The 21,462-nt window shown below is 38.5% G+C and overlaps 5 protein-coding genes across 7 annotated transcripts; 3 read left to right on the top strand and 2 right to left on the bottom strand.

Moving 5' to 3' along the window:
* Positions 1–51: 51 nt before the first annotated feature.
* p2rx3b (purinergic receptor P2X, ligand-gated ion channel, 3b) lies at positions 52–6,152 on the top strand. The gene is made up of 14 exons (XM_076973841.1): positions 52–133; positions 1,705–1,762; positions 1,998–2,141; positions 2,451–2,586; positions 2,723–2,794; positions 2,961–3,030; positions 3,201–3,294; positions 3,646–3,723; positions 3,855–3,996; positions 4,085–4,221; positions 4,368–4,461; positions 4,577–4,642; positions 5,274–5,351; positions 5,435–6,152. The coding sequence occupies exons 3-14, from the start codon at positions 2,020–2,022 to the stop codon at positions 5,573–5,575; spliced, it is 1,230 nt and encodes a 409-aa protein (XP_076829956.1). The 5' UTR covers positions 52–133; positions 1,705–1,762; positions 1,998–2,019; the 3' UTR covers positions 5,576–6,152.
* An 18-nt stretch (positions 6,153–6,170) lies between these two features.
* LOC143475960 (uncharacterized) lies at positions 6,171–10,756 on the bottom strand. Its single transcript, XM_076973840.1, has 7 exons — positions 10,619–10,756; positions 9,350–10,276; positions 9,122–9,213; positions 7,567–8,194; positions 7,283–7,373; positions 6,973–7,151; positions 6,171–6,663 (listed from the first exon to the last, which is right to left on the bottom strand). The coding sequence occupies exons 2-7, from the start codon at positions 10,274–10,276 to the stop codon at positions 6,610–6,612; spliced, it is 1,971 nt and encodes a 656-aa protein (XP_076829955.1). The 5' UTR covers positions 10,619–10,756; the 3' UTR covers positions 6,171–6,609.
* Positions 10,757–11,565: 809 nt separating this feature from the next.
* Positions 11,566–13,452, top strand: tmem187 (transmembrane protein 187). Its single transcript, XM_076973842.1, has one exon. It carries the CDS (start codon positions 11,931–11,933, stop codon positions 12,693–12,695), a length of 765 nt encoding a protein of 254 aa, XP_076829957.1. The 5' UTR covers positions 11,566–11,930; the 3' UTR covers positions 12,696–13,452.
* LOC143476815 (visual pigment-like receptor peropsin) lies at positions 12,893–16,170 on the bottom strand. The gene is made up of 7 exons (XM_076975183.1): positions 16,143–16,170; positions 15,521–15,660; positions 15,055–15,244; positions 14,774–14,912; positions 14,482–14,646; positions 14,203–14,281; positions 12,893–13,105 (listed from the first exon to the last, which is right to left on the bottom strand). Exons 1-7 carry the CDS (start codon positions 16,168–16,170, stop codon positions 12,893–12,895), a joined length of 954 nt encoding a protein of 317 aa, XP_076831298.1.
* A 434-nt stretch (positions 16,171–16,604) lies between these two features.
* Positions 16,605–20,483, top strand: ndufs8a (NADH:ubiquinone oxidoreductase core subunit S8a). 3 transcript variants are annotated; one of them, XM_076975080.1, is made up of 7 exons: positions 16,605–16,677; positions 17,419–17,556; positions 17,757–17,822; positions 17,908–17,997; positions 18,123–18,295; positions 19,273–19,401; positions 19,610–20,483. In XM_076975080.1, the coding sequence occupies exons 2-7, from the start codon at positions 17,514–17,516 to the stop codon at positions 19,739–19,741; spliced, it is 633 nt and encodes a 210-aa protein (XP_076831195.1). In that variant the 5' UTR covers positions 16,605–16,677; positions 17,419–17,513; the 3' UTR covers positions 19,742–20,483. The 3 variants fall into 3 exon arrangements, with proteins under 3 accessions (XP_076831195.1, XP_076831197.1, XP_076831196.1); XM_076975082.1 differs by having other exon boundaries at positions 16,650–16,677; positions 17,496–17,556; XM_076975081.1 differs by having other exon boundaries at positions 16,650–16,677; positions 17,465–17,556.
* Positions 20,484–21,462: the final 979 nt, after the last annotated feature.

Below are 21,462 nucleotides of genomic sequence, written 5' to 3'. Positions count from 1 at the left end.
TCAGTATCTCACAAAAGCTCTTTAAGGATGTCTAATAATGTATGAGCCAGTGTTCTTGTTTCCTGATAGTACACTACACCAGGCGATCAGGCAGCTGCCTCAAGGCATAAATCCTGTTATTAAAGCTATTTATGTAAGTAATGTATTTGTTTTATGGCTTATTAATTGTGCTAGTCTCTAGCCCAGGCGCTTTTATTTTGAATCCCAACCTGGATTAACCAGACACACTTTAATGATGCTGAAGTGTTGCATCAGTCTTTGGAGTCCTTGTGAAATGGATAGTGATTGCGGTGTAACAAAATGCTTTTTGTTACAAGTGTGGTCTGTGAGTGGAGAAAATTAGAGAGAGAGAGATGAGAGAGGGAGAGAAGATGGGAAGGGCAGGCAGATTTTAAGGTTTAGTCGTCTATCCCGTGGTTTTTGAGTGGAGTCAGACAAACCACACTAGACTTGGTAGAGTGAGAGAATGTAGGCTCTTATAATGCTCAAATGAGCGTAACCTGAACCTGGACGTGCACATTCTCATGCACACGATGGTGCACATGAACAGAATCTGATCATTTCACACCACGCCTCACCATGTCCTCTGGGTCTACGCCACTCTATCAAACATGTTTCATAGTGCCCCACTCCCCTTTAATGCTCAACTGGCCTCTCACCTTATCTCAGAAATGTATGTCTACTTCTGTGTCTGGCTGATTTATGTGGTGTCTTCCAAGGCACGGTGCCCTCTTGAGTTTGAAGTCTTCATGTAAAATGCTTCATGTGCATGCAATGCATTCTATTCTTTCTTCTAGGATTTTTGTTTGTTCTGATTGGGCAAATGTTTAAAATGTTGATATACACTACCATGTTACACACTAACTGATTACACACTAGTGATTATCAATTGGGACTCCATGGCAACCACTTCACCTTAAGGTACCATAGCAAACTAGCAAGACAATAACAACCAGCTGGAATGTCATAGCAACCACTTAGCAACTTCATGGCAGTTAACTGGAAGAGCATCACAACAACCTTAGACTCCATGGGACCCACTTTATCAACAGTTCTGGATGTCATAGCAACTAGTAGAACCCCAGTAGCAGCATTGCAACCATTTGTGGCTCCAACCAACTAGCAACAAGCAGTAACCTGGAATGCAATAGGAATCACCTAAGGTCATAGCAATCACCTGGTACATAATAGCAACCAGCTTGAACTCCAAAGCAACTACCTGTCATATCGCTAAAGCTGTGCAACCACTCTGCATTCTCTTCAGGTTAGCCCCCCCCCAATCTACAACTTTTATGGGTATTCATCCCCCACTCGTCTTCCTTGTCCTCTTTCTAGTCTGACTTTCCATCTATACCTCCAGCCATTTTGCTCTTTATCACATTTGCAGCAGTCTTATTCATCAATTTGTATTGAGTCAAGTCCATTTCCCTCTCATCCTCCTTCTCATTCTTTCATTATCTTAACATCTTCTGTCCCTCTCCAGCTCTCTCTCTCTCCATCTCTCTTTTTGAGTTCTTGTTTCAAGAGAATCAAATTATCACTCATCACTTAGCATTACTTTTGTTTGAGAGAGACAGTCCTTGTAATGACTATGTTAAAGATGACCTACATGTATAGTATTTGTGTGTGTGTGTGTGTGTGTGTGTGTGTGTGTGTGTGTGTGTGTGTGTGTGTGTGTGTGTGTGTGTGTGTTATGTATGGCAGGCTGAGAAAAGAGGAGGAGAGTGGAGAAAAGAGAAAGTACCAGAGTGTGGGAGGGTCTGTAAGTCTGAGTGAGAGGATCCATCACACACCAACGTCGGTCATCTTACGCCTTGTTTCATCTTTAACTGTCAAACCAAACTGATAGTAGAATTTATTTATTTTATCAGAATTCTGTGTTCCTTTAATGTAAAAATCTTGATTTAGATTTACAGTTAACACTCAACTCCACTATTTGGTCTTTTAAAGGAAACCGTCCAAACACAAGAGGTTTAAATTAATATTATCTTTTGTAGTTGGTAGAGCTGTGTGAGAAAGATGTGGAGCTGTATAACGGATTTCTTCACTTATGAGACGACCAAGTCTGTGGTGGTGAAGAGCTGGACCATCGGCATCATCAACCGTGTAGTTCAGCTGCTCATAATCTCGTACTTTATTGGGTAAGGTACATGCACGTGTGTGTGTGTGTGTGTGTGTGTGTGTGTGTGTGTGTGTGTGTGTGTGTGTGTGTGTAATCAAGAAGAGTGATATTGTACCTTTGTATGTTTCTGATACTGTGTATAGTAATTGAATATGCAAATCCAAATGCTTTATTTAAGTAGGTTTGTTAGAGAAAAACTGTACAGAAAATGACTTTCTAACATTAATTGGTTATGAAGTACACTGACTGTACAGCATACATGCTGAAGATGAGATGCCTTTATCTCATTTTTGCTCACTCTTTCATCACATTAACTTCTAAATTACAGTTGGGTGTTTTTGTATGAGAAGGCCTACCAAGAGAGAGACACAGCTATAGAATCATCAGTGACGACTAAAGTGAAGGGATTTGGAGAACACCATAATAAGACCATGGATGTAGCTGATTATGTAACTCCTACACAGGTGAAGTCTGCTTGCAATGTACCTGGTTTAATCCATCTAATCTACTGGATTTGTAAATCTACAAGTTTAAAATTTGTATGTGCGTATTCTGTATACATACTGTATATTCACATGGATGTGTATGCTTGTTCACCAGGGCACCTCAGTGTTCTGCATCATCACTAAACTCATTACAACCGAGAATCAAGTGCAGGCCTCGTGTCCTGAGGTTAGTCAGACAGTACTTAATCATTACAGTTGTTTCATCTAAATGATACGTTTCTGCTAAATCAAATTTTTAGGGTTATTAAATAATGAGTACAGTTTATTATCTAGAAACACTGAAATTTCACACCATGTGTCGGTACATATACGGTATGTTTCATATCTTTCAGAGTGCAACAAAATATGCATGTGCACATGATGACAACTGCACAAAATTTATGTCAAAACCAGCTTCAAATGGTAAGATGTGTTCTTTCTATATACAGTGTGTTAAGAAATTGAGTCCTTTTTATTGCTATTTGATTTGATTGTTATAGCAAGCGATCAAAGGCACACTTTTCTAATATGAACTTAATGTTTGTGTTTTTATGCATGTGCACACACACACATTCATGCATTTCTCTGTTAAGGTTTGTTGACGGGCAAATGTGTGAACTTCAACGCTACATTTAAGACGTGTGAGATCAGAGGATGGTGTCCTGCAGAGATAGATGATATTCCAATGTAAGTAGGCCAATGTCTAGGTGGATGAGTGAATAGGTGGATGACTGAGTGAAGGAGTGAACGTGGATTGCTAAGTGGTGAAGAAAATGGGTGGATGGGGGGGATGGGTGAGTGAATGTGTGTGTGTCTGGTTGGATGAGTGATAGTTTTATAGATTTTTTGTAAACCAAATTTCTTGTGCACTTAAATTTTTTAGATGTAATGAAAATATATAATTTTCAAATGAATGGTATGTAGTTGTTTTTTTTTTATTTAGTGTCTACTTATTGTTTAAATGGTTTAGTTGTGCTGTGTGGTAGATGGATTGCATAAATAATATACTAATTAAAATTAGTTTTTTTTCCTTTACAGAAAACCCATGATGGAAGTAGAAAACTTCACTATATTTATCAAAAACAGCATTCGCTTTCCCCGCTTCAACTTTACAAGGTGAGGTTGGGAGGGATGGATGGAAAGTCTATAAAATTTATTGTAACGTATTAAAATAATCTGCCTATATATTATATTTGAAACATTCTCTTTCTGTGTCCCAAACCTCTCTTTGTCTGTCTCTAATATAGAGGAAACTTCTTGACGACCATCAACGAATCCTACATAAAGAAGTGTAATTTTGACTTTGAAAGAAATTCCAACTGTCCCATATTCAGAGTGGGAGATGTAGTTCAGATGGCGCACCAGAACTTCGCTGCGCTGGCTAACAAAGTAATACCTCATTACCATCTCTGGTCTCTTTGCATTATATATAGCCCAGATTTTTCTCTATTACTTACATTCAACATCTCTCTCTCAGGGTGGAGTCATAGGTATAAAGATAGCCTGGCTGTGTGATTTAGATAGATTGGAGGATGATTGTAAGCCCGCATACTCCTTTACTCGTCTGGATGCCATGTCTGAAAAAAACAACGTGTCACCAGGGTACAACTTCAGGTGCTTACCTTTGTGCTCTTACGTTTGAACATTCACTTTTAACCTTCCACATTCATGAAATGCACATTAGATTTTTAATCAGTGAATTAACACTTGTTTCGCAGGCTAGACTTTATTAAAGGTCCAAAAACTGTAATTGCTTTCAGGTTTGCAAAGTACTTTAAGATGGAGAATGGAACAGAGTATCGCACTCTGCTCAAGGCATATGGCATTAGGTTTGATGTGATGGTCAATGGAGATGTAAGTTACCAATAAACAATGCACAAGAGTAGACATGGAGTACACTTGGAATATACTGTGTGTGTGCATGTGTTAAGCACACCACTGCTCAAAGCACATTCTGACATCTTTGCAGGCAGGGAAATTTAATATGATCCCAACTCTGATTAACATGGTGGCTGCTTTCACTTCTGTGGGTGTGGTAAGCACGACATTATTACCATCTATTATGGCCAGTTTAACTCTACAATTTCAGAAGAGATTCAATTTATGATAGATGATATCCCACTGGTAGGCAGATGGCTGTGTGTATGAGAGGATGGGTGGATGAGTGGGTGTATGAGTAGGTGGATGAGTGGGATGAGAGGATGGGTGGATGAGTGGGATGGGTGGATGGGTGTATGAGAGGATGGGTGGATGAGTGGGAGGATGAGTGAAGGGGTGTATGAGAGGATGGGTGGATGAGTGGGAGGATGAGTGAAGGGGTGGATGAGTGAGTGGGAGGATGAGTGAATGGGTGTATGAGAGGATGGGTGGATGAGTGGGAGGATGAGTGAAGGGGTGGATGAGTGAGTGGGAGGATGAGTGAATGGGTGTATGAGAGGATGGGTGGATGAGTGGGAGGATGAGTGAAGGGGTGGATGAGTAAGTGGGAGGATGAGTGAAGGGGTGGATTAATGGGTGGGTGTATGAGAGGATGGTTGGATGGATGAGTGATTGGTGGCAGGGTTATATTGATCTTGGCTGCTAACATTTTGACTTTTCGGTATTTAATGTGTATTCCTCTATTTGTGGTAGTAGATCTGAACATTGTTAATGATTATTGTTTTCAGGGGGCAGTTCTTTGTGATATAATTCTTCTGAATTTCCTGAAAGGAGCTGACCAATACAAGGCAAAGAAATTTGAAGAGGTATTATTCATTGACATCTATCTTAGTATTGTTTTTTTTTTGTGTGTGAGAAACATAGTCAGCAGCTCTCTCCTTCCCAACAGGTATCAGATACAAATATTGAAACGTCTGCCTCCTATATCAGTGGAATGTACCGGACCAGAGATCATAGCCAGCTATCAATCAGGCCAGAAGACAAGTTCTCTAATGACTCTGGGGCATTTTCCATTGGCCAGTATAGTTAACACAGCCTTGGAATTATTTAATGTTTGAATAGCTTCACTTCATGCGTTCCAATGGGGGGATGCACAGCAAATAGGCGTAAGGTGTCAGATTCTACTGCTGAGTTCATTATGTTGAAGTTTGTCTGCATTAGGTATACTATTTGCATAGCCAGTTTCAAGGATAACAGAAAACCAAAGTATTCTCCATATTTCAAAACTAATATTGTTAGTTAGAATTAGCTTTGGAATTAGAAGAACCTTTGCACGTTCATATTAACACAAATGATCAGTTGCCTCATTTTCAGCTAGATATGTTTGTTATATTATTACAACTTTAAAATTTTAAGGCTAAAGTGAGACTGTTATTAAACATTTAATGAGTTTAATATATAGATTATCAATACTTCATGAATGGGCATTTGCATTTAGTTATCTCACTTTAGCCACAACGAAGTGTTAGACGACAAACGTATAAATGGAAATTGGTCATTTTGACTGAAATGTTTTATTTTGGTCAAAAATGAGTGTGTTAAAGGAAAATAGGTAGTAAATAATGCTCTAAAAACATGGACTCTTCTGTGTTAACTGAAATTGCTTTATTTTTCAAGGCAGCAAAAATTTGGAGAAATCAAAACAGAATTTTTCTTTGTTCAGCTACATCACATCTGCTGTATGTAACAAGAGCAGATAACCATCAGAAAGCACATTAGTCCAGCTAGAGGACTAGACACAGGGCCATTGGAAAAGCATACCACATAATTAGAACTGGTAAAAAGGTCAGCCTAGGAACTTACTGCACTGGTATGTTAGTAGTAGGTCATTTTTTTTCTCTCTCTTATCCCAGTATATAACGAAGTGCTTTGTTGTGTTTAGTAACACTACTATCTTGATCTTATAACCTGTGTATAACTAATTATTCAGTATATATCCAGTATAGTTAATGGGAAAAATGTACATTTATATCTGTGCTTCTACTTCTGAAAGTCTGAAGTTCTCCTGCAGGTCTTGTGTAAATCAGCAGTTTTCATGTTTTTATTATGTACTCCAGAAATGAATTAGGTTTTCAGCTTCCAAATCTTCAGTTTCCCACCTGCCTCCTTTGCCTTTTCCTGCAGAGGCAAGATAAAAAAACAAGATTAATACAAGATTAATACTAAATACACATTTAGTTATAGGGTTACAATGCTTATGAACAGGAAATTATTTATAGGTATGCCATCCTGCATTTCTTAGAAAATGAATTTTTCAAACATGTTAACAGTCACTGTCTAAGAAAACTCCAAAAACCAAACAAAGTGGAAAAAGTCAGTTAATTTCAGTTAACTTTTGCATATGAATGTGTGTAATAATACATTTTTCTTATTCCAAAAGCTTCTAAAATGTTCACTATAATTTCAATATAACTTGATGTGACTGACCTTCTTTTCATTGAGTGCTGGTGTCACAGAGACAGGAGCCACTGATGACTGTGGCAAACTGTAAAATACAGAGGAAGGAAACATGGAAGATGCCTGGGGAGACTCAGTGGGGGATGAGGTTGAATGGTCATAGGAACAGTCCATGAAGGTTTTGAAATTTTGTGTCACTTCTGACTTTCCTGGAATGTGAACAGAAATAGAGAGAATTTCACTAAGAGATTAATTTAGCTTCGTGTCCCCCCCATCAACCCCCCCCCCCACGTAGGTCGTCCTTGCCCACTTCTAGTTACAAGGCGACACCCACTCTTACCCTTTTTTCTCAGTTTTGGTGGTCGATGCTTCCTCTTTCTGCTCAGCAAGATTCGACTCTTTAGTGCAGAACTGTCTAATACTCCAAGTGACTTTGTGGAAGGAGAAAGCAGTATTAACACTACCATGTTTCATTAATTTTGATCCAATTAATTTTTTGTTAAGCTGAAATTCAGGGTATCTGTAAATTTCACATAACCAATTACTGCAAAAGAAAAACTTGGGGCCATATTAGAAGTAATGATCACATCTGTTGTGTTATATCCAGAGTATCTATTTCCTCACCTTGACAGCAGACAAGTCCAATGGAGGAAAATCTTTTGACTTTGGCTTCTTTGTGATATTATTAGGAAACATTAACACTTCAATAAAGTCGTAAACATGATCTTTGTGATCTTTCTGTGGCACGTCAGGTTTCTGTTGTTTTATTGCACAGTTTGATATTAGTGCCTTGGGAACAACAAAAATGCTTGAATCTTTCTCTCCCTGTCTGCGTTTCTCCTGATTGGCTCCATCCAACTGACCAACGTGCAGGTGTCCAATGTTGACCTGATCTTTCTCTGACTGAATTGTGGCTGACTGTTTTTGATCTGTTGATTTATCCTGATTTATGACCAGGTTCTGAGATTGGATATCATCATTTAAATGACAAGACTTCTGTGCTTTAGAGTAAACATTGTCTTCTGCTTGGTGTGTCCTGTCTTTGACTGGCAGAAAGCTTGCACATTCTTTTCCTGTAACAAATTCCTCCACTCCATTTATGGGTTTCTCCATTTGTGATTGGTTGCGGGCTTCTGCTTGGGGTGGTTCATCTTTGACAGGTAGGAAGTTGGCCCATTCTTCTCCTATAAGGATCTCTTCCAATAAGTTGATGGGCTCAAGGGCAAATGTGAAATCTCGAAGTGTGAAAGTCCTGTTTAAGCAATGTAAAATTTAGAATTCATTTTCATTTCATTTTTCAGTTTTGCACAATTTTCTATTTAAATGAGCCATTTTTTTTGTTTTAAATACTAAATGCAACTGAGTGCATAGACATAAACTTTCTCAAAACAATGGTAAGGGAAATTGAATTTCAGATTCAATAAGGAAGAAGTACAACAATAAAAAACTCAAATGAGTAATTCATCATACAGGTTGTAGTTATAAAGTCATTAAAAGGACGACCAGTGCATTTAGGTTAGAGTTACTAAAAATGTTCTATTAATATGATGACACCTGAGATGGAGATAAAGTTACTGTAGAGCTAATCAGTTTGTGTTGAGACCAGTAATGCAGTAATATTATAAACCTATGATTCTCTGCATCCTCATAGCAGACACTTGATTTTTAAAATGATACAAGAAAATAACATTTCAAAATATATAATTCAACATAATGTGTCACTGGTAATGATTGTGCAGTTAATATTGACTTTCTAGTCTCACCACACAAGGTCATGTTGCTTGTGTTATTTAATGAATGAAGATTGTAGGAATGTAACTGAACTAGAAATGTGGCAATCTGAAAGAGATGTGCTTGTGACATATGCAAAGCATGTCTTCACATTTGTTTTTATGACAATAGATGCCAAGCTAAGAAAACTCCAGAAATAATTCAGAATAACAACTGACATTTATCTAAATTTATCTGAGTCTAAACATGTATCTGAAGTAATAGATAGCAATTGCAATTGCAATTTTTAATGTATACCATACCAAAACTACTGCTATATTTACCATAAAAAGTAATATTTCTTTAAAAAAAAATACACACAAAAAACAATAACATATACAAACATATGCAGATACATGTGCACAACCACACTTCTCCCACACATACACACACATATACACATACTTGCCTTTGTAACCTGACTTGCACTGCACTGGTACTCTCCTCTTTAGGGTAGTGCTGTGATCTATCTGGCAGTTCGTTTTCTTCCTCAGAGCTAACCTGATTAATCAGTATCAATAACTTGATTAATAAACAGATGCATTTAATTGGTAGGTAAATCACAACAGACAGCTTTACTGTTTGAAGGTTTTCCAGATGTATATATGTGCTGAGTGAAGTAAGCTAAGTGACTTACAGATTGTGTCTCTGGACTGTTTTTCTCTTTCAAGTTTGCCTTTAGGTTTTGAGCAAATGTCTCCATGTTGTTTTCACTCTTCACCTTTTTTTGTATATTGAAGCTCGCACTGTCACAGTCTATGACCTCAGCTTCATGTTCTGGAGATTCTTGTGCTTTCTTAATGTACATACCTGCCTCCCTGGGACAGACTGGGTCTGAGACTGAGCTGTCTCTCCTGCTACTGTTCCCTACATCTGAAAGAGATTGTGTTGACTTGCTGGTTGGGTTTTCATGGGATCCAAAAAATCTACTCTCCATATCTTTTTTGGTGATGTGATTATCCTTGTTTAGCATTTCTTCAGCCTCATATGTCGCTTTCCGGTCAACATCATGCTTGCACCCTTGCAATTTTAATTTGGATCGGGGTGGTTTTGGGGGAGTAGGTCCACGTTTAAGCTTCATCTCATTTTCCTTTGACACTGTAGTGCCTTTGATAAAACTATAGACTGGGGTTTGAGGTAAGGACTCTTGTGACCAGTGAGGATCTGTTTCCATGTTTCCACACACAGGCGGACTCTTGCTGGGCTGTTCAACTTGCCCAGTTTCTTCTGTGGAATTGTGCAAAACGCTAGAAGCTTGTTCTCTTGTTCCAACAATCAGAGGTGGTGAGGACTGTTGAAAGTTTGCTCCCAGTTTTAAAGATGGTGGATCCTCTGTATTGTCATTTCTCAATATGGTCTCTGAATTATCAGGACTAACTGAGATCTCTGAATAAGCTTCTTCTGGTGAACCCCACTCCAAGCTGCCTGGCTCCTGAGTGAATTCACACTCACTCGGGTTCAGATCCTTTGAGAGGCTGGTGTGCTGAGATGTATTAACCTTCAGTCTGCTCAGCATTGTCAGAAGCATAGAAATTCTGTTGGATGCCTGTCCTTCCTCAGTCATCTGAAAGAGGTCACAAAGATGTCAGCCGATCTTCTTACCTCTTGGTAATGCAATTATTGATTTCAAAACTATTGCTCAGTAATCAGATCTTGATACAGATCACTCTCCTGCCTTAAATGCATGATGTTTTGGAGCACATCATTAAATCCAAGGTATGTCTCAATATATGAAAGATATGTCTACTCACTAACCATTCACTTAGAACTGTGTGTGATCTCATAAAAAAACATGTATTATGAATAGTTTTCCCAAGCACTTTTACACTCCTGATGTTTGTGTAGAACATTAAGACTTGCAAACTATGTCAATATCTGAAGGGGGTTTACAGGAACATTTTCTTACCTCTGCTGTTGCTTATATTGTGTCCTATTTTCCTCATTCTGCTTTTCTGTTCCTCCTGTCGTGATTCCCTCCTTCACCTCTTAAGGTTCTTTTGCAAAACTCATTCTTTCTTCTCTTTCCCCCCTGTGTCCATGGTGTTTTCTCCTCCCATTTCTCTCTCTCTCTCTCTCTCTCTCTCTCTCTCTCTCTCTCTCTCTCTCTCTCTCTCTCTCTCTCTCTCTCTCTCTCTCATATGCTTTTGCCTTTTAGTGCTTCGACTAGTTTCCAAAACTGCCCATACCTGTTGGTTTCCTGTCTACTTAACATTCTTTTCTTTGACACAAACCAAAGTTACTCAAAGTACAAATAATTAGATGGCAAAACTATTGTTATTCTTAATTGATTAGATTTTAATGTGTAACGCAAATGTTTAGTAAAGTCACTTTGTGAAGGGATTCTTTGGGAGCTGTATTTGGAAGGCCCTACAGTAGATGTTATATCTGATTTTGACATATTGTGACACATTAGATATGATTTATGACTGGGCAGCAGACACACGCAAACGCTTGCACACATACAGAGAGAGTGAGCAAAAGAACGAGAGCATTCCCGTCTATTTTGGTTGACGAAATTGTTGCTTCAGTGGTCTTACAAAAATTGACATTAGGTACTGATAAAGAATAATGTTTTTGTTGGAGTCGCAAGATGGAGCAGATAATTTGCAAGGAGAATTGCCACGCTTATTAATAGTCAGACGCTAGAGGGACGCGATTGGATGCTGGTATTTCTGCTATTACGTCGTCAGCTCACCGGCCAATCAACATTCGGTTACAAAAATGGTGGCGTCCTATTCAGTTTATACCCCAAAACCTTTTGCTATAGAAAAAAAGAAAATATACAGGTACATTTTGTCTTCTATTTTAGTGTATTACATACTTGTGCTTTCCAAAACTAAAGAAATTTCCAGCCAAGTAATGAGAAACTATTTTTAGTTTTGAGGCGTATAGCGCAACCCACCCCCCATACAGCTGTCACAGGTGCCCTCTGGTGTTTTGCAGTCATATTTTATGTAACGAGAGGATTAGGAAGTGGCCAGACTCCGGTTGTACTTTGATCCTATGACCAGAAGTATCGTGCTATGCGAACGCTTTGCTTGTCGTAAAAGCATTTTCGTATTTCATCTTAACATTAAGTTAATTTTACATTAGTCCATCGCGCCACACTTTGCAGAAGACCGCAAAGGCGGACAGAGTTTACGCCGAACGGCCCGGAAATAAATTTGTTGTTGTTTTCAGAAACTATTTTTTCTTGTCGCATCTTGAAGAGCAGTCGTATGATGTCCGCGGTCGTGCATGTTTTTCTGCCATTTTTTCTTTGTGTTATTTTTGCTAACACCGGCATTTTCGACAAAGTTGTGGTAGATATATCTTATGATGCGTACGCCGAAAAGAAGGTGGCCCAACTGCCTGCGTTTCTGGCCATGCCCTTTAATTGTCTCATAAACGTGGGCTACGTTATCGTGGGCATCTACTGGCTGCGTCGACGCGTGTGTGGCACAGACGCACATTCTGCTGCCTATATGAAAGACGTTTTTGCGTTCATGGCTATTGCTTACGGACCCGTTCAGTGGACACGCCTGGCCACTTTTCGTCGTGTGCCCTCGGTTTTGGACCAGTGGTTCACTCTACCAATATTTGCTTGGGTGCCGATTTGGTGCCACGTTATAGAGAATGGATGGTCCACAAGTTACGCATTAATAGTTGAAGCATGTTCGTTTATCAGCTACGCTTTGGCACTGCTTGGTGATCAAGGGTTCGAGGTGGCGCTTGGCTGCCACATTGCTTTCGCCTTGCTGAGAAGTATCGAAGTTCAACGACGTCACGGGGACGCAATATCTCTGCGGTACTTTGCGCACGCTGCGCTGGCCTGTAGTGGGTTCGTAATTCTGAAGCTTCTGGACCACACGCTGGCGGAATTCTGGATGTTTCAAAATCTCACCGGACACTTCTGGTCGAAAGTGTGTGACATTCTGCAGTTCCATTACAGTTTTTGTTTTCTTACGCATCTTACACAAATTGCGCACAAGCCGACGTCATGAACACGTGTGTAAACACTTAGTATGACAAGTCATTGTCGTTGGCTCTTGCCATAATGGAATTTACAGTGCAGTGATAATTCACACAAATTGTAATAGGCCATGTTTTTCATATGCTGTTATAATACCAACAGGAAATACACAGACACGAAATAACGTTTACAGTTTGACACCTAAATGTTTCTTTTCTGTGTCAAATACTAAATGTCTATCTTTTTAATGCTAGTCAGTACAGGGTCAGGTAAGCATGACTTTCTCTTAGCCCACAGCAGTGCAAGTACTGCCTGTCGAAAGTCGTGATTAGTGCAGTAGATGATGGGGTTCAGGATGCAGTCCAGATATGCCATTACTGATGAAAGTGTTCTCAACCAGTCTGGGGATGGTGACAGATCCAGCCTCCCAAGCAAAATCAGCTAAAAGACATTTACAAACTAAGTTTTAATAATTTTGTCTGTGGTAGGCAATCAGGTATACATTGCCTACTCTGTTATAAACAGGCTTACAGCTGGCAAAGATAACGTATGCTGTGACCACAGACGTAATTTTCCTGGAGATATGTCCCCACCACTTAAGTTTTAAAATATTTTCTTTCCTCTACAATCTGTCTTTGCTTCATTTATTCAGTAATAATGCAAGTAACAACATGCTTGTTCGTCAATAAAACAAAATGTTTTATGTTAATAATGTCAGAATCAGAACAACTTTGTCCATGATTATATTGTGTCAAATGATGTTGCAATAATAAACGCTGCACAACTGACCTATGGTGAAACAAACCCATGTGATTTTTAATCAAAGTAAATCGAAAACACTCTTTTGTGGATCAGCAATCCTTATGTGTATATTAAGTGTATAAACTACATTCAGTATAATTGTCCAAATAAATGTAATTTAAATTAAAATATGTTAAATTTAGGATTATACATATTATATATGTATGTATATTATACAGATTAAGTTGAATTAACATTCAGGATATATTAAAAGTATAAATGGAATTTCAAGTTAAATATTAAAATCCAACTATACACTTGATTGGCTACACTTAGGTGTACACTTAAATACTGGAGCCCATCTATTATCATGGAAAGATGATGTTAGCCTGTCCTATTGCCTAACTCTCAGTCAGTGGTTCCTGATCATAAGATTGCTATTGACTGGATATTTTTGGGAGGTGGACCAAACACAACCCCACAGTGACACTAATGTGTTAAAAAAACACAGGCAGGCACACCACTGTGCTTAATAAACCTGTACCAGTGTAGCAGCCACAGACATGGTGAGAAATGGGATGCAATATGTATTGATTTTTTTCCACAGATATGCTGTAGAGTATAATTGTGAACTGAATGAGATATACTTTAGGGTTTCTAGAACATTCTAAAAGGCCATCAGAAAAAAAACCCAACTACATCATCAAGGACAACAAACACCACAACTGGTGCAAAGTGCAAAAAAAGCAAAAGTACACACCAAAAGTAAACACCAAATAATGGCAGGAACACCTCACCTCGGACACAGCAAAAGGAGAATAGCAGAGCAGATAGGATCCCACCAGGAGAGGAGTGACAGAGGACAGATCTGCCTGGCTACACACAGGAGGAGGGTGAACTGAATCAAGGAATTTCACTCAACATATAGATAACTGCAGTCACAGAATGTTGTTTGCAAATAAAAAAAACAGTATTTGAATTTAATCTACGAACATCTTCCATTAATCAAACTAAATCACTGTAAAATAAATATCAGTATATACAAGCAGTAGTTGATGCAGGGTTTGATGCCATACCTGGTGCAGTTCTTCCTATAGCCAACAGAGGTCAGGAAGGAGCAGGAAAGGATGAGGAGTAGTGGGGGAAAGATGGAGATGGAGAAAGTACAGAGTATGTACACCAGCATATCAGAGTAACTACTCTCCCAGAACACAGCACACATCATCTCTGCAGGATCATACCTATCATTTGGGATAATACAATTTTTAGTGATTGTTCCAGTGATTTGTTTTTTTTTAATATTGTATGTTAATCTAGTTTTTTTCTGAGCTGTGGTGAGTACTTTTAATAATCATTCACTGATCTCACCTCACCCAATTATAGATCACTGGTACCATCCCAAAGGTAGTTCCCATTAACCAGAAAGCCAAACATGCCATCACCATGACAATAGAGAAACGTCTTCCTGTGGATGCTATGCCCACAAACCGCTGTACAGAGAGAATTGCTGACATTCAACAAGACAGAAACAAGTGATTAATTAGTCTCTTGAAGGGAAGAACTCAAGCATGAACAGTTGGCAAACAGTTGGTTTTAGCTCAGCACATATAGGATATAACGACACCACAATAAAGTGCTTTATTTCACACCTAGGCTTCCAATGGAGGATGTGATAAAAGTGAATTTGAACAGGCTGACCACTTCACACCATGGCGACCTTTGACCACCAGTCAAGACAGCAAGCAAGGAACCGGTTATGATCAGCACGGCACAGCAGAAATCAGAGAGAGTGAGACTGACAAATGGTAGCCAGTACACACACCGAAACTGACCCCGACACTGCAAGGAATGGAGAGAAACTCACAGCAGAACAAAAGATTGCATTTGCATGTTCGCCTGTTAACATCTGTTGACATCATATGCATAAAAAGCTGAGCATATAAGGGTAAAACAATTTGAAAATTCAAAGTGACTCTGAAGAACAGAACAGGCTTTAAACACAGTCTGTGTATTTATCTACATCAGCACATACATAGGTGACAGATATCCCTCTTAAAATAGAAGTAGAAGCAACTCAGTAATAAAGAGTTTGTTAAACATAAACATTGTTCTTACCCCAATTTTAACAATCAGAACCAGAGCATTTCCCAGAATTCCCAGCACCATCTCAACACTGAGAACGAGAATGAGTACAGTCTTCTCCACCCTGGCCTTTTGTTCATCCACCAGTACAGTAATATTAGTTGTAGAATTCACTAATGCAAGTATGGAACACAAGTGAACAGCAATAAAAATTAAGAAACAAACTTGTTAAGCTCAAACTTGTTGTTTGTTTATAGCTTCTACTCTGGTTGTTTGCATTGTCATGTAGTTTTACTTGGGAACAATGCTTTTAAGTAGTCATCATTTAAATAATAAATAATTAAGATGTATAATTCAGTAACTTATAGTACACTACAACATAAACGATGAGAACAAAATCCTTATTAGAACTACTGAGTCATTTACTGAAAAGATTAATCTATAGCTATACCTTGGAATGTCTTCTTCAGCTGTACAAAAACACTAATGCAATTTTAAAATGAAATTACTTACTTTATTACAGAACAATCCACAGTAAACCAACAAGCAGCTCAAACACTTAAGCAGTTAATAGAACTACGCACAAATTTATGGTGAAGGCGTACACAATACCCCTATGTTCAATGTTCAATTAAATTCCTACTGCTTCATTAACCTTGAGTTGTGATTGTGTTATTCAGCATCTTTTGTCTGTCTTGGAAATTGTACGGAAATATAGGCCCAAGCTCGGCAGAAACAGCAACGCTCACTACTAGCTATTGTTCACCAGGATTTCCATTTTATGTCAAATGTTATAGTGAGTTATGTTTGTTAAGACTGTTTGACATACACACTTAACTCTTCAATGTAGCATATGTTATTTATTTATACATTGCTGTTACATCCATACTTTAAACATTTTCGTTTAGCTATTTAACAAGACAACTAGATGATGCCACTAAAGCAATGGTCACGGACCTCTTTGAAATCTGAACAAAATAAAGATGCATGAATTTAAATACTGGTTAATGTTTTAAGTATTCTGGGGAAAAAAATCATTTGTTTGGAACTCTCTCGCGAGCGCCTCTAACGTCTTAAACCCGGAAGATACCCAGGGTCACGTGACCAGACACCGCACTTCCGGCGTTCCTAACGTGCGACGCTTAAATCGTCCGCTGTTCTGGTTTAGGAGGCCAAATAGCGACAACTCGGTGAGTGCTAGCCAGGTTCATTAATTTAAGACTTAGCTACCACTTTACTTTCGTGGAAATTCGTGTGGTCGCCTGTTAAGCGTTGTACTAAACGTTCGCGTTGCAGTTAAAGCAACAAATAAACAGAGCGTTACTACTTTATGCACACGATAGCACGGCAGTCATTGAAAGTCCTTGAGCGTATGCTGGGTGTTGTGTAGCCGGCTAGCTCGCTAAGGGCTCTGAAACTTAATGGTAGCTCGAAAACCACCTAGATATATATTTAAAGAGCTTTCATCATTGTGAAACACGTTGTCATTGCCATGCACTTAACGCATGTTAACAAAATGAACGCACTTTACGCTTTCATGGCTATTCATCGACAGCTAGCTTTCCTGTTGAATACACGTAACTTAAACGATTTCATGTATTCACATATGCAACGTTTTCGTTACAGCCTGCCATGCATGAAAGAAGTCTAGTGTTATATTCGTAGGTAGCCATCAATTTGAAGCACATATAGGTAAACTAGGATAGTTATCTAACCAACAATAACTTGACTTCACCGGAACCGATGTGTTTGGTTTGTGTTTCCTTTCATGTAACGTAAACCTGCGCAAAACAATGACATGGATACGTTTTAATCAGACAGTATTTAATGCTTATTTGACATGGTGTTTGCTTGGGTCCTCGCATCAACAAATGTGTAGTAATTCGGTCATTTGTAAAGCAGCTTTATTTGTGGCTTGTTGTGTGAATCAGGTAGTAAAAACACCCACTCTCTGCGCATCTTTCGACATTTACATAGTCGAGTAATTGTTTCCACCTGTGGTCTTCAGCGCACTATAACAGTCGTGATGTCTGCGGCTTTACGGGTCATCTACTCCGTGTCACGGCCAGGTATGGTTTTATGGAGCATGCTCATAAATATAGAAAATACGTATTAAGTCATTATATGTGTACCTATATATGTATATGTATGCATGTTTGTATATATATATATATATATATATATATATATATATATATATATATATATAATGTGTGTGTAATACCGTCATCCCCAAAATACGTGATTTGGATCTTTTTTTTTCCTGTAGGCTTCATTGCAGCAAGCCCAAATTTTTCACGTTCTCTCAGTTTATCTGCACATAGAAAGGGATTCAGTAAGTGTAACCTTTTAAAATGTACTATTCTATTTTTGGCATTACACTATGTTGTTATATAAACTCTCCACCTCTTTTTCTGTAGAATATGTAAATGCTCAGGAGCTTCCCACAGATATGAAGTCAATCACAGACCGTGCCGCTCAGACGATACTGTGGACCGAGTTATTCCGAGGTCGGTTACTTTCTTTTACTTTTTGAATAACTTGTTCAAATTACTACAGTTGCTACTTCGACATTCATACTCACTTGAGCAAATAACTGCATTCCTGAAAATCATGTAATTTTAATGCCTTGTAGGTTTGGCAATGACTATGAGCTATCTCTTCCGTGAACCTGCCACCATTAACTACCCGTTTGAGAAGGGTCCACTGTCCCCGCGTTTTCGTGGAGAACATGCACTACGTCGGTACCCATCTGGAGAGGAGCGCTGTATCGCTTGCAAGCTATGTGAAGCTATCTGCCCAGCACAGGTATGTACACACAAACATACAGTACACACTAGTGCTGCATGAAATGAACTAAGCAAATTGGATGCCCAATAACATTGTTTATTATCCTAATTTTCATCTGAAATAGTACATAACTGAGCAGAATTTGAAAGGTATAGATTGATTTTAATATGTAGTGAGACCAGAATACCAGTTTTGCAGGTTTATTAATCAGTACATAACATCTCTTTAAACACTTGTGCAAATCATAATAGTAGACCATGTAAGGCTGTATTCCTTTACAACCAATTACACAAATATGTATGTAAATAATTTAAATAAGATACAAAATAAATGACTTCTAGTACAAGCGTAACTCAGTGGTGGAATTAAACATGGCTGGTGGAAGATAAATAAAATAATAAGAAGAACGTTAGTTCTTGGCACGGACCAGTCTTATTATGGAGAGGCTGGCTAGCATGTCCAGTGATGCTCAGGGCTGTTCCAGCTTTGGGATCTCTCACTGTCTCTCTCCCTCCCACCCTCCCTCCAGACCAATATGAAAAATATATATTCAAACACAATTTAAGTTCCATGAAGTAAAACAATTAATGTAACATTAGTACTGGGTGTGGGATCAAATGAGCAGCGACCAGACTTTTCTTCTCTCTAGTTTCTGGATTGTCTCTATGTGACCTGGGGGGGGGGAGTCTATTGTCAGGTATAACTAGCTGAAGTGCTTCTCTTACATCCACAACCATAAATAAAATACCATAAAAAGCAATACTGTTTAATACTTCAACAAAATCCATACGGAGGGGTTGACACTGAACATGCATTAATGGTGTCAGTGTGGCTAGGTACAGACACACTCTAATATGAAGCTCTAATCGATTGGCATAACATATATTTGTACATCTTATCCTGTGTATATGTACAATAACATTTATAGTACTAGAACACATTTTGGCTAGTCTGTCTCATAGATTATACACCCTTACTTTGCTATCTCTCCTCAGGCCATCACTATTGAGGCAGAACCTCGTGCTGACGGCAGCAGGCGAACAACACGTTATGACATTGATATGACTAAATGTATCTATTGTGGCTTCTGCCAGGAGGCCTGCCCTGTGGATGCCATTGTAGAGGTGATTTCGTAGTGAATCCCTTTTCTCATGAATTCATTTATTTATATGTGAAATGCAATGTCTTGTTGAGAGATTTGTTGAAAATAAGATTTAAATGAGGTACTTTTTAAGAAATGTTGAATTTTTTTTATTTACATATTGCATTTTGTAGATGATAAACAACATTTCATTACTTCCTTTGTCTGTGTGTGTCTGCCTTTTTCCCCAGGGACCCAACTTTGAGTTTTCCACAGAAACACACGAAGAGTTGCTCTACAACAAGGAAAAACTGCTCAATAATGGAGATAAATGGGAGGCTGAGATCGCTGCCAATATTCAGGCGGACTACCTCTACAGATAGATGCATTTTCACCCTTTCTCCATCTCTCATACACACAATGACTGACTGAACAATCATGGCCTGACTCACCTTCACCAATGGCATTCTCTTTGTTCAGGATTAAGTGACCCAAAAGGACTTAAGCATAATATAATAGTTGGGTGGTTTATCACTAAGAATACTCTCTCTAAAAGATAAACAAGCATAATTCTACAATATGTTTGGAGGAAAATGGCCCAAAACACACATCCTGATGTTTTGTTTTTACCAATAGGAAGTCAATAAAAAATGAAACTGTACTGATCTTCAGTACCAAGGCCAGCAACTCTGACTGACTGATATATCACTCGCCCTTACTTTGCAGATAGGCATATTGCGGGCATCCTCACATCACATGACGACTGTTTTTGTTTTAATTTTTTTAGGCTCAGACACTTCAATGTCCCATTTTTACTTCAAGAACTTGTTGGCCTGCTTATTAATGTATGTAAAGATGTGACATGAAATCAGTTTAACTGCAACTAGCCAAGTTTTTTTTTCACCACTCCTTGGCTTGAAGGTCGCGTCAAAGCAGCCAACCCATTCTCCCATCTCTAATTTGAATTTTTCCCCACCAGTATAAAAAAGGTTTTCTGTATGGAGATTTCAACTTCTTTTACGAAGTTATTCTCACATAATAAACATGAAAGGTACAGATATTTCCTTGTGAGAACTGGAGAAACACATCAAGAAACAAATAAATTAAGATTCTGATCAAAAAGAAGTTTACAGCCTCTTAGTTATTGTGTCCTTTTTATTCTTTTTATGTATCATTCGCCCTGATCTGCAGTGTCATACGGGTTACAATGACCAGTAACGATATAACTCGTCCCCTGATGGAAGTTTTACGTCTTGTAACTGCATTGTATAATGATTGTGCATAGACAATGCGTCTCCGGTTGACGGACTGAAATCTGATTTGCAGTTTAGGGTGAATTGTGACTGCATCGCTAATAACTAAACTAGAAATACTACGTACATTTTAGTTCATTTGCATTGGTCCTGGTCGTTATTTTCCATTTTGTAATATTTTAAGAAAGTTGAAACAACGCTATATTTGCAGCCGTCAGTTAGTTATATTATTGCATTTGGAAAAGTTGATGTGTTGAACATGCGTGATGTACGAGGCGCAGTGTTCGACGCAGATGAACGGTGAACACGTCGGCTCAAAACAGGGAGATTAGACAGCGCGCAACTGTTCTAATCCGTCCTGAGAGGATAGATAGGTTTAGGAAATCTACAAGTCTGAGAAGACGCCGTCATTTTCTTATTTTGCGATGAATACATTACTGAATACCACTTAAACATTAAGTGAAATACACAGTCGGTGGTAAACTACGAAGAGCGCACTGTAAAATCAGTGTGAAGTTTGGTTATTCAGGATATGTGAGTAATCTTGAATCTTGGTTTCCTGTCAGACGTTGTTCTACTTTTGTTTAACGTTTTGGATTAATTTATAGTCGAGGTATTCGAACCTAGAAGATCTATCATCACGGTACGACAAGATGAAGGACCGATTGACACAGCTGAAGGAGGTGAGATGAATAGACCTGTCAAAAGAGCAATGTTTATACTCTGACGTATACAATGATGCTGATGTAAAATACGTATACAACGGATTTATGTGGCTATAATAACTTGATTAATTCACAGACGCTGTTTTTTATACCTAAATCCTAAGTTAGGTTAAAACCCAACTAAAC

Source organism: Brachyhypopomus gauderio, chromosome 15 (genome assembly GCF_052324685.1).
Source record: "Brachyhypopomus gauderio isolate BG-103 chromosome 15, BGAUD_0.2, whole genome shotgun sequence".
Taxonomy (NCBI): domain Eukaryota; kingdom Metazoa; phylum Chordata; class Actinopteri; order Gymnotiformes; family Hypopomidae; genus Brachyhypopomus; species Brachyhypopomus gauderio.
This window is presented reverse-complemented; position numbering and strand designations above follow the sequence as displayed.